At 26.2% G+C, this 12,802-nt stretch overlaps 1 protein-coding gene across 1 annotated transcript in view; it reads left to right on the top strand.

Annotated features, from left to right (window-relative positions):
• The window catches only part of LOC122508247, a 28,661-nt gene that overhangs the window by 11,333 nt on the left and 4,526 nt on the right, over positions 1 to 12,802 (top strand). The window contains exons 6-12 of the mRNA XM_043621492.1: positions 8,731 to 9,035; positions 9,763 to 10,111; positions 10,288 to 10,634; positions 10,730 to 11,099; positions 11,494 to 11,794; positions 11,862 to 12,047; positions 12,131 to 12,268. Coding sequence (XP_043477427.1) covers positions 8,731 to 9,035; positions 9,763 to 10,111; positions 10,288 to 10,634; positions 10,730 to 11,099; positions 11,494 to 11,794; positions 11,862 to 12,047; positions 12,131 to 12,268 — 1,996 coding nt within the window. The remainder of the gene's footprint in view (positions 1 to 8,730; positions 9,036 to 9,762; positions 10,112 to 10,287; positions 10,635 to 10,729; positions 11,100 to 11,493; positions 11,795 to 11,861; positions 12,048 to 12,130; positions 12,269 to 12,802) is intronic.

A 12,802-nucleotide genomic window follows, 5' to 3' on the forward strand; every position in this document is an offset into this window, starting at 1 on the left:
TTAATTTTGAAATGCAGAGTCTAATTAAATGGATTATACGGTTGACACAATTACTTTCGTTCTTTTTCGTTATATGTTTCCCCTTTTCTTTTAAAGCTCGCATTTTCTTGAATTTTTTGTTCCTCTGTCCTCTCGTTTGGACCGCATTAAAAAAGAGTCGGTTAGATATACTATTCAACCGGTAAAGAAAAAGAAAGAACTATATATATATGTAGCACGGTTCAAAAGTTAAAGTGGTTTATTTGTGCTTATATATAGAAATCCGGGAGTTCATGTGGTGTCACTTACCCCGCACTGTCGCGACTGTCTTGGCGACAAGAACGCAAAGATTTTTCAAAAAAAAAAAAAAAAAAAAGAGGAAAAGAAAAAATACAAGGAAAGTAAAAAAAATTACAGTCTAGCCGGTTTTATCAAAAATTTCGAACATTTTGTAGTAAGGAATTTTTTTAATGTTTTAAACTTGTTTTTCTTCTTTTTTTCTTCTAAAATTTTGAAAAAAGAAAAGTTTTTTCATTAATTTATTAGTTGATGGAATTTCTAGAAACATTTGTATAAATTATATTATGAAATTGAGTTGTATTTGCTGATTCTGAATTTCAACTTTCACGTTATCTGCGTAAATGTAATTGGGAAATTATTAAAAGTATATTGAAAAGTTCAAATTAATATCCGCACATGTTTTGAACGATAAAATGAACAGAATAGTTTTCGTAAAAAATATTTTCATAAATTACCGATTGGAAAGAATAAAAATTAAAAACTTAAATTTTACATTTATTAGGTTATATTAATAGTATCAAAAATATGTGCCATTTGGGGTTTTGAATTAAGCCATTTAGTGTAATCAATGCGCGCAAGGAATATAATTTTTTTCTTTTTTCTCGAGACTGAATGACTTTTTTTGTTAATGACAAGTGGTAAACGACTTGTCTTCTTATATTATAAAGATGCCGTTATAGCGCCCAATTTAAGTTAAGTATACACGTGCCTTTCGTAGGCGGAAAATATAAAAGGTCAAGAAGCATATATTGTAATTATATTCCAAGATTATTATATTCAAAGTAATAAGGAAGTTGTATTCACTTTTTTCATGCGCAGCGCGTAAGAATTTCTTTCATTGATAAAAATCTCTCTTTTCTCCGCGCAGTCTTTAAAAAAAAAATAAGAGATAAAAAAATATCCAGACAAAATTGAATATTGCAATAAATATATTTAACATTTTACATTTGATAATTAAACGTAATTTTGTACACGAAAATTACAAATTTACTTTTAATACTGGCTTATTATGAAAAGTAATTTCAAGTAAATGAAAGTAAAATTAAAAAATTTAATCTGATACAAAAATACGTAAATCTTTTTTATTTATTTTTTTTAATTTCACCCTTTTTATTATTATTATTATTATTGCTATAATTCGATACAAAAGCAATTATTTATTATTATAAAAATTATTATTTTTATTATTATAGCCAGATATGACTGTTTATTTGAACGAAATATTATTTGTCAGTCTTTATACTAAAAATTTCTATTGTCCATTTGAAAAATTATGTTTTTAATTTTTACTGCTTTGTGAAGTATTAATTTCGATTTATTATAGTTATTTTTACATTTTATTTACGTAATTTAAAAATTTACTGCTGGTTTTTTTCGAGTATACTTCGAGTATACTTACGTTTTCTGCAATTTTCTTCTCTTTTTCTTGTAATACATGCTGAAAATAATTTATATAATAGTACGTAAAATTTTTCAATTCCGGTAGAAAGAATCGTTTTGACATTTTTTTAAAATGCTGTATTTTCAAAGTTAATGATACATATTTTATATTCTTGCATCCCTTATTTATATGTACTCGTTTTGAACAACGGAAGAGAATGATTTTAGTTTCTGTGGGATATTTAAATTCTATTTATGTTTTTTTATTCCATTATTTTATGGAATTTTTTTAAATTTTAATTTAAAACAGTAAATATTAATAAATTGAATAATCATATTTTTTATTATAAAAAAAATATTTGATAACCTACAAAAATAATTAATATAAATATTTATTTCTATTAAAATAATAATTTTTTTTAATACGTAAATAAATTTATTTGTTTATTTATTCTTCAAGTGGAAAAAACTATTTTTTTCGAATAATCAGTTATTAATTGCGATAAATTAATAAATGTATATTTTACGGATCAATTTTCGTGAATCCTTATTTTTAAAAGTAATCAAGTTTTTAATTTGAGCTGCACAGTTTTTTAAGTACACGAGTAAATTTTTAAAATAGCTGTAATTTATTTTTACTTAGAACAAAGGGTGTAATAGTATATAAGCATCTGTCATTTTCGAACATTTTGAGCTTAAACTCTATTAAAAGATCTTTTTTTTTGCAGTATAACAGCAGTGGAATTTGAAAAATTCTGCAGCTGCCACTATATGCAGTTATTTCGAACATTTTCTCATATTGATATTTTAAGAAGACTTTTAAAATTATCATTTCAAAAATGGAGAGGGCACTTTTTTTTAAATTGAAGCCAAGTTCATTATAAATGTACCTATAGGAAAGCATACAAATTTTTATGGGTATTTTTTTTAAATTCTTCATTTTATATTTTTAATTAAAAACAATAAAGTCAATAAAGTAGTCTCCGTGTCAATTTGGGTAAAAGTAATAAAAAACACGTTTAAAAATATTTTTATGAATTTATAATTACTAAAATTACTTTTGTGTTGATTAATTAGTAATTATAAATTGCCAATATTAAATAGAAATATTCGTTGATAATTAATTATTAAGCAGTAGTTAATTAATAATTAATGCTTTAATTATCGAGCAATAATTAATATTCAATTAATTACTTTGAAAGTAGATAAATAATTAGCTGACAGGAAAATATAATATCGAAGTGTTACTAAAATTAGATCTCTTTTAGAGAATGATGACACGTTCGAAGAGAGAGAGAGAGAGAGAGAGAGAGAGAGAGAGAAAAAGAAAGATTTTATTGGATTATTTTTTTTTAGGTACTAAGAATAATCATTCGTTTGACTTCCATTATAATGAAAAGTGACGTCTCGGGAGAAAAGAAGAAACGAAAAGTCAGAGGTTTCTTGGTTCGTTTAACATGACATTTTCGATATAGATATGTGTAAAAGTTTGCGTTTCTTAAATGATCAACGCGTTTATATACTGAGAGTGCGAAAAACGTTCACTCCGCACATTGTGACAATGATGGCTTTTGCGCGAGAGAATCTTTTAATTTACGACATTTCTTACATCGTCACTTTTAAAGTCACACGTACAAAAAAAAATTGAAAAAAAATCGAAAAGTACTATACAAAACAGTTGTCTTCAGGCAGTAAAATTTTTCAACTATAGTCGAAAATAAAGAACATGAAAACAGGAATTTTAAATATTTAGGTACAAGTTTCAAATAAGTGAAACAAGAGTTTTTTTTCCTTAAAGACAGTATTACGACAATAATTATAATAAAATTACAATACAAAATTTCAATAGACTACACAATTACAATACAATAAAAATTTATTTGATGCAAATAAACAATTACTTTTCTATTATTAAATGATTTGTAATTATGTAATAACTACCTATTTGTATGAAATAATTTATATTTAAGTTAATGAAATGGTATTTTCTTCATTTTTCCATTCAATTATTGTTTCAAATACAATTTATTTGATTTAAGTTAGTGATGGCCGCAGTCGTTAAGGCGCTTCTAACAGTGAATATAGTATAAGGACTTAGGTTCGATTCCCTCCAGGAGTATAAGAATTTATTTGATTTACAGAAGAAATTATATTTGAGTTAAAAATTATTTGAAGTAAATATTATTTGAAGTAAACATTTATTTGAAAATAGACAAGTAATCGATTATTTGAATCAAATACATTTTTGTTTAAACATAATATTTTTTGAACCATAATTATACTACAAAATGTCATGATTATTAAAAATGTAATTAAAATTAAAAATCGTAAATATATTCTTTAGGAAGTAAAAAATTTCCCCAAGGCGAAAAAATAACAAAATTATATTATTCTATCAAAAACGCTTCATCCTGAGAATCTGCTTAAGTGACTTTTGAACTCTAAAAGCAAAAACACTGGGAATTCTAAGCCTTTATAGGCGTAAAGATCTCCAGCTGTGTGAGGGCTATTAAGTTTTTATATTTTCTATGCGTTGATTCAAACATTAATATACATACTATCGAATGGGCGCAATCATAAAAGCTTTGTTTTAAAAACTGGAAAAAAATATTTTTGACAATTTTTTTAAAACCCTTTTTTGTTCTCTTTTATTTTTGAAAAAACAATTCCCATTTTTCTTTTATGGGCTTTTTTCTTTTATGCTTTATTTAGAAAGATTTTTTTAAACTTATTATTATTTTAGACTCCCTTAAAATATTTCCAGACTTTTTTTTGTGATTATATAATTATCTTCGAATAAAGCAATTTATTAAAAATTTATTTTTTTAGACTTATTAAAATTTCAGAGAAATCATGGTCATATTTATAATTAAAATTCTTCAAAAATTTGATTATTTTTATTTTTTGAAAATATTATACCTTATAAATAATAAACTGAAGAAAAAACATGGACAGTTCAATTATTATAAAAAATTGAATTTTCCTATTAAAATAATTTAATTATCGAAGGACTTTCGAGAAATTATTTAAAATAATTTATTTAAAGATGAAATTTCGTTGAAAATTATAGAAAATAATTGAATTCAAGAAAGGTTATAGTTGTAATTTTTAGAAATTATTAAATATCATAAATTTTACTCATTTTCCGTAAACTTTCATATTTTTCTGTAAAAAAATGTTGTCAGGGAAATGTCAAGGAAATTGATAAACTGAAATTTGTGACCACCCTGTTTATGAACGAAATTTATTTTTTTCTTTTTCAAATTTATATTTTATTGTAATAATTTTGCGTCAAGTGTAAGAAAAATAATTCTAAACTTTCTAAATGTAAAATTTAAGTTTTTAATTTACAATTGCGATTGCCATTGCAATCAGTAATTTATGCAAATATCTTTAATAAAAAAATATTTCGTTCATACGTTCAAAACTTGTGGATTATGTTCATTTAGCTTTTTTTCGATTTTTTAGGTATTTTATTACGATTATTATTTAATATTTTTGAATGGTTTCGAGTCTTGTAAGTTATATATACCGAACTAAAGTGCAAGCAGTCGCGCGTGAAAATGCCGGTACCGTGATTTTTTGACTGCTCCCAAAATACACTCTCTCTTGCCCCAAGAACGAGTAACGACACGGGCGATAGGGAAGAAACACTGTCGGAGAGAGACAGTTCATTATTTATAATGCACGAAAGAAAGAGAGAGAAAGGAAAAGCTTGTCACAGAAGAGCTCCAAGATCAGATGGAAATGTCCGAATACTCGAGCCAGTCTTCGAAAACTAGTCGCACACTAACAACTCACATTATTCAAAATCCCATTTAAATAACAATAATATTCACAATAGTAGGCAAACTAGAACTAAAAAATAGAGACTAAAAGTATATAACTAAAAAATAGTGTTTCCTAAACTAGTATCAAACTTGCAAATAGTAATAACAATAAATAATAACTATAATAAAAATAATTAATAATTATTATTATTATTAATAATAGTAATAATAATCAGCTTTCCACAATTCTAGACAGTCATCATTTTCGTGCAAAACACACTTTTCATCTAACATTCATATAATTAAATTTCCTCTACTAAAAATTGTCGCACTAATTAAAAAAGAAAAAAGAAATTTTCTCTTGCACTGCTTTTGCCGTGTGGGTTTATTTAAAAACAAGTGTGGAGTGTCTTTTTTTCAAAGTGCGAGAATTGAAAAAAACAGAGAAAAAGGAAATTTAGCTTGGTGTGTACTTAATCAATTTTTTGTTCTTTCCATAATTATAATTTTCTATTGTTATAATTTGAAATACAAATTCGTAAGAGTGCGACTTTAAATTCCAGTCGTTTGTAACATTTTCGTTGAAGGGGGAAAAATGCCACTGAAAATTGAGACCGGTACCTACACGGTTAATCCTGTCATTAAAAAAGAAGGTGGTTCCAAGTTTTCATTATGGAAACATTGGCGACGAAGGTATGCAAATTAAAATTTCCGAAAAGAAAAAAAAATCAGTGTTGAAGAGTTCATTTTTTTAGAGAAATAGTTGAGCTTTATTTCTGCTTTTTACGTACTTAACAGTATTTCTTTTTCTAAATGCAGTGTTTTGTTGAGTTTTATTTTTTTTTTAACAAAAAAAATTTTTAGCGAAGTGGTTTGCCGTTTTTAGAAACAGTGAATGCTTCCGTCTGTTTTCAAGGATCAATTGGAGCGTGAATCCTAATTAGGGGATTGAAAACTAATACCATAAACTTTGCGAAGTCATGAAACCTTTGTTTTCGTGTATACGTTAGAGTACAAATTATTTTTTATCATTAAAAATTAAAAAATATTTTTTGTATTCCTTAAAAATGTTAAATTATATTGTATTTATTATTTAAATGAAAAGATTCTGGCTCCCATTTTTATAGAATTTGAAATTTTTTTATTTCTTTTTTTAATTTCCGTTTTTAGACTTCCGTGACAATTTTTTATTCCTTGAATTTTTTTAGCATTCTATTTCTATTTTTGGCGTACTTTTGGTGTTTTTTATTTACATATTAATTTATATTTTTTTCTTGTTAAAAAAGCATATATTTTTTTCCGTCTGAAATTATTGAAAATATTCAGTTTGACAAAAATTTCATTAAATTTTTTATTAACGATAGAAATAGTTTTTAAATTCTCTATGGAAATTGTGTTTCTTTATAAAAATCGTATTTTTTAATGGAAATTGTATTTTTTTATGAAAATCGTATTTTTCAATAGAAATTGTATTTTTTTAAGGATATTTTTTTTCAATGAAAATTTGTATTCTTTAATGAAAATCTAAAACAATAATTTTTGTTTGGAAATATAAATAGATGCAATTTAAATATATTTTTAACAGCATGTTAATTATATTTTCCTTTCGAATTTTACATACACATAATTTTATATATAATTTATTTTATAAACAAATTATTAATTTAATTATAATTTAATTAATTTAATAATTTTTACAATTAAAATATAAATAATACAAATATTACCTATATATAATTTTATATAGAATTAATAGAATGTACAGACAATTTTCCCTGAATTATTGCACGAATATTTAATGCTAGAAATTAAAATCGAAAAAAATTAAGCATGTTTTTTACCCTAACAGTTTTTAATTGATTCCGTTGAATTGATTGAAACAATAAATTTTTATACCTGACCATTGCCGCAATTAATTTTTTAAGATCAAATAATTTTTATTTTACTAAATTAAATTTTTGTTTTAAATACTGAATTTATTTATATAAGTAGAATCACCAATAAAAAATATTAATTTGAATAAAAATTATTTGGTTTAGAACACTAATTTTTTTGGCAAAAGAAAAAAAACCCATTTTGAAAATATGTTTGATTTTTAAGTTTAAATGCAAAAAAGTTTAATACATTTTAATCAATGAGTTTTAATGAATTTGTTTTCAAGAAATATAATTACTTCTAAATGCAATTATTTGTTAAGAATTAAATTATTAAATAAAAGTTACAAATCGAAAAATAAATTGTAAAATTTATTGACTAGAAACAAATTTTTTGGATTATTTAAACAAAAGTTGAGTATTAAATTAATTTACTTAATTAACGAAAATTATTGTCATGTAATTGGTTAATTATAGAAGAGTAATTAAATAGGTCACAATTAAATGACTGAATTTTTGTTAATTTTCTATTATGGAAATAAATCAAAATTGTATCGCAATGGAAATTTCGAATTAAGATAAAAGTAAATCGTATTTTATTCCTATTGATATTAAAAAAAATTATTTATTTATTTATTCAAAAATATTAATTAATTGAGGGAGATAATTAATGAAAATATAAATTAATATCAAAAAGATGATAAACTCTAAAATTATGAAAGAAATTTTCGTGATCTGATTTCAATCATTATACTTGAGTGTTCCATATTTTCTATAATTTTTTTTCTTTTCATTGAAAAAAAATCTGATTAACTGTAGAGTATTGCGCTTAGTCATGTATTTTGATCTTGCAAAAACTTTTCTACAACCGCGAATATTGTGAAGAAAAGATATGCCGAGAGAATGTACTTAATGAGATTGCATTTCCGACAGAATCAGGACGTAAAATTTTTATTACTTTTTATTTATTTACAAATAATGTAAATAAAATTGTAATTTATAGTATAAATTAAATTAGTGTCAAAAGATACATTTTGATAAAAGAAAGAAGTTTATTTTTTTTGGGAAAATTAATCTTCGGTGTTTGTTTAATAAGTTTTTTTTCACTCCGATTGCCATCAAATCACGATTTTTTTATTTCTATTTTTATTTTTGAAATATGTAGTGTTATCTTGACATATTTTTTTATTTTTAATATTTTATTTAATTTTAATATTTAAAATCATAGTTTTTCTGCAGATATCAAATTGAGACAAAAAATTAATTTGAAATAAAAGTAAAATAAAAGTAAAAGTAAAAAATAATAGTGAAATTCATAGTAAAAAAATGCAATTTTTGATATTAATGAGAGGATAAAAAAATATTTATAAGAAAGAATTGGAAAAACATTTTTGATGAGAAAAGAAAAAAAAATATATCATCGACAGTGTGCAAGTGGAAGACCGTGGATTGGAAGATTGGCGGAGAAGGAGAGGTCCAGTTCATGGTGAAGTGGCAGGATTAGAAGAAGCTGGAAACGGAAATTTAACAGTGACATTGGTCTCCGACAGTGGAGGTACAGGCAGGGCCCAAAGACGAACCAGGCCGCTGTCATTGGCAGTGCAACCACTGAATTACCATCGAGTTGATCCTGAATTTATCAACACCAGAAATAAACATCCAAACATGACGAGTCAGGAGAGCATTGGCAGTTGTAGCTTGGACGTCGATCAATCCACCTCCGACCGATCAGGTTGGCAATTTCTTTTCTGCAAGAATTTGCCTCAGATTATTCATTTTTATTTTCATTTTTTTTACCACAATATTTTTTCCTTTCTTTGCTTCAACTCTTCACTGTGAAATTATTCAGATTCTTTATTATTCGATTTTTATTTTATTTCAGAAATTTTTTTCTTTTCATTTTATTTAAACTGTCAATATTTTTCATTTCATAAAAAAGAAGATTATTTTAGAAATAAATGTTAAATTTCAAGACTGAGGATTTAAATTATTGCAGAAAAAGATGAATTTCAAAGAAAATATCAGAGAATGAAGATTCAAGATTGAAATTTGAAAAATTAATTCCTGCGTGTGCCTATTTATTAAAAATTTTGGAAAATAAAATTTGTGAATGAAGAAATGAAATTTAAATTTTTAATATTAATTTCAATTCGAACTCCATGGATGTCAAAATTTATTTGAGTGTCCGTTCAGGACAGAAAGTTCAGATCTAATATTCAAAAAAATAATTCGGATTTTCTTAAATTAAATTTGGTACAATGTGCAAATTGTCGTGAAGCAAATTGTGAAAAATATTTACTGACAAGTAAAAAAAATTAAATTAAGTGAATAGATTAATTATTTAGTACTTACAATAATTTATTAATTGTATTTATAATTAATTAAATTATTCAATAATGGATTAAAAAATGTACTTATATTACAAATTTTTGACCCTTTTCGTTCCTCTTTTTTCGCAGAAAAAGCAGTAGGCTCTTTATCGGAGAAAACATTGCACAGTTTCAATTTATCATTCAACGGTGAGCAAACTCCATCGGCGGAAAATTTGCGAAACGGAAATAGTGAAAATCAGCAGATTAAACACACGACTTCTAACGGAAAGAATTCAAGTGTTAACAATGGCCATCACTACATTGACGTTGATCAGATGACAGTGAAGAAACCTAGTTATCTAGGACTTGCTTGCAGTATAAGCGGATATTCGGGAATCACCAGATACGACAGCAAATTGCGAGAGGGCTTCCGGTCTAGAGATAGCAGTCCCGGAGCGAGATTAATTACCAGAGAAGCTAGTCCTGTTGGATTTAGGTAACTTTTCTCCTCTTCAATCTAAAATTCATTTTTTAAATCAAAATTTTAATTCTATTTTTCGTTTTTGTTTTTTACTTCGCATGTTTGTATAAATTTTTAATATTTATCTTATTTTTTGAATTATTTTATTTTTAGTTTATTATTTTTGTAAATATTTATTATTCGCATTGCAGGTCCAACGAGAATTTGAATATACCATCAAACAAGGGTTTCCCACCGAAAAGTCAATCTATTTCGCCATTAGCGATGGACCGTCAAAATGGATACACAAATGGAACGAAGAATAATGGTAAAATTGATAAGTATCTTGATAATAAAAGCTCAATTAATTCTGAGGGATATTCGGAGGTTGATAAGGGAATATCATTAAATTCGACGTATTCGGAAATCAGCCCAATACGCAATAATTCAACAACGAAACGCAGTCCTGGAAGTGTTCACATAGCTTCTTATAATCAACAAAATATCTCCTATTCTTCAACTATTTCCACTTCATCGCCAAAGCCCGCTACCGTTAATGGTAAGTCAAAAAAGAAATTCGGAAAAGATTAAAAACTCCAAACTTAATTTAAATTTCAATCAATTTCATTGATTCGTATTTTTTTTCTTTTGCAGTATCGAATACCTCGTTTAGTGAAAACAGCATACACAATGGATCGTCATTGAATGTTGATAATCATTTATTGAACAGTTCGTCGAGTAGTGAGAAATCATTTATTCAACAACGGGTGGAACGTCTTTACGGTCCAGGTGCACTTGCTCAGGGTTTCTTCTTTAAACGCAGCTCTTTTAATAAATCAAATACAAGCGATTCCAGCTTTAATAAATCTAATATTGATAATAATACTTCTATAGATAATTCAAGTACAGAAGAATCCCTGCCTGTTCTAAGATTTTTACAGCCGGAATTTCGTGCTAAATTGCCAGTTGTTCACTGCCGAAAGCCAACCGATGGTTCCGAGCAAATAATAAAGCCGTTGCAGAGGTAATTTTCAATCTCCAATTATTTCTTTTTAATAATTTTTCCACTTTTTTTACTTCTTTTATTTATTTATTTATTTATTTTAGTATTTATTATAGTAATTAACATCATTTATTTTTTGTCTATTAGCTTCTTAATTAATTACTCTTTTCAATCTTTCAATTAATTTTCTTCAGAGACATTAGTCGATTAATTTCAATATATTCTAATTTAATCCACTCATTGGATAATTTATCTGTTTACTATTTCAATTTATCAATTTAGTTTGTATCTTGTGAATTTATTTTTATTTATCTATTAATTTATGTATCATTTTTTTTATTTGCATTCTCATCTGAAAAATGTCTTTTTGTAATGATAGAATAGTTTTAATGATTAAATTCTATTTCACGGACAGGTTATCAGTGGCCTCGGCAAAAAATGAAGCCAAAGAAAAGAGTCTTGTGCCAGAGGACGTTGAGAAAATGGATTTGAAAAACAATCCCCTTCAACTTAGTTCCAGTACCACAAGTATAACGGATCAGCAACCAGCTGCACCGCAAGTTGTACTACCTGTACTTGAATCAAGCACAAGTAATGTAAAACAAGAAAAAGAAGAGGAAAAACAAGCAAACAAGGAACATGAAGAAGAAAAAGAGCAAAAAGTGATAGAGATTGAGAAAGCGGCTGTTGAAAAGAATGGACACTATTTCATGAAGGTATTTATTAAATATCAAATGAAAATCTAGAGAAAATAACTGGGGCTAAAATTTTTTTCTTTTGTAGTTGCTAAAAGAAGAGAGGGACAAGCTTATTTTATTGGCCGAATCAGCGGAGAGTGAACTTTCAAGTGTTGATCCTTCATTGTTACCCGAAGAAGCTGCTGGAAAATTGCGATCGGCCTCCGGAAAAGCTCGACTTCTGGCTTCTCAAAAAATGCAACAGTTTGAAGGATTGTGTCACAAGAACATTGTAGGTTTCATTCAAGTTTTCTAATTTTATTAACTTCATTTTTATTAATATTTATTTATCATTACTTCTTTTTTTAATTTTAGAACAAAGTCGAGGGCGAAGAATTCCCGACGATGAATGAAGATTTAGAAGGATTCTGGGATATGTTAATGTTGCAGGTGATTCAAGTCAACCAACTCTTTGAACAACTTGAACGTTCCAGAAAATCACAATGGCAAGAGGTATGTCAAGAAAATTCTAATCCTAAATCCCCGCCAAAGTATCGAAAGAATTCGAAAATTTTCAAATCACTCAAAGGAATAACGTTTCCAAAATTATTGAAGTCATCGTCGAAAGAATATAATAATAATGATTCGCAAAATCAATTAGAACTCGCAGTTGGATTAAATGAAAAATTTAGTCAAGAAATAAAGGAAAACTTTGAATCAAAATTAAAGAAAAACTACGAATTAAATGATAATTTGTGTGATAGAAATTTATTACGTCTCACGCCAGAAAATGAAAATTTATTTTATTCAAAATCGACAAAATCGGATATTTACGATGAAACTGAATTTAATTACGCAGAGGCGCGCAGTGTTTTATCGCAAATGGAAAATAATTTCAATTTAAAAATGCTTCGCACGAAAAAACGGGAATTAAGAACAAAAAATATTCCCGACAAAAGTAAATCATTTTCGGTCGATTTTCATGAATTGGGCGCAATGAATTCGCGAAAGAACTTTCCAAATAATCGATTCAACTCAATGGATTCA

This window comes from Leptopilina heterotoma, unplaced genomic scaffold (genome assembly GCF_015476425.1).
Source record: "Leptopilina heterotoma isolate Lh14 unplaced genomic scaffold, ASM1547642v1 Lhet_53, whole genome shotgun sequence".
NCBI lineage: Eukaryota > Metazoa > Arthropoda > Insecta > Hymenoptera > Figitidae > Leptopilina > Leptopilina heterotoma.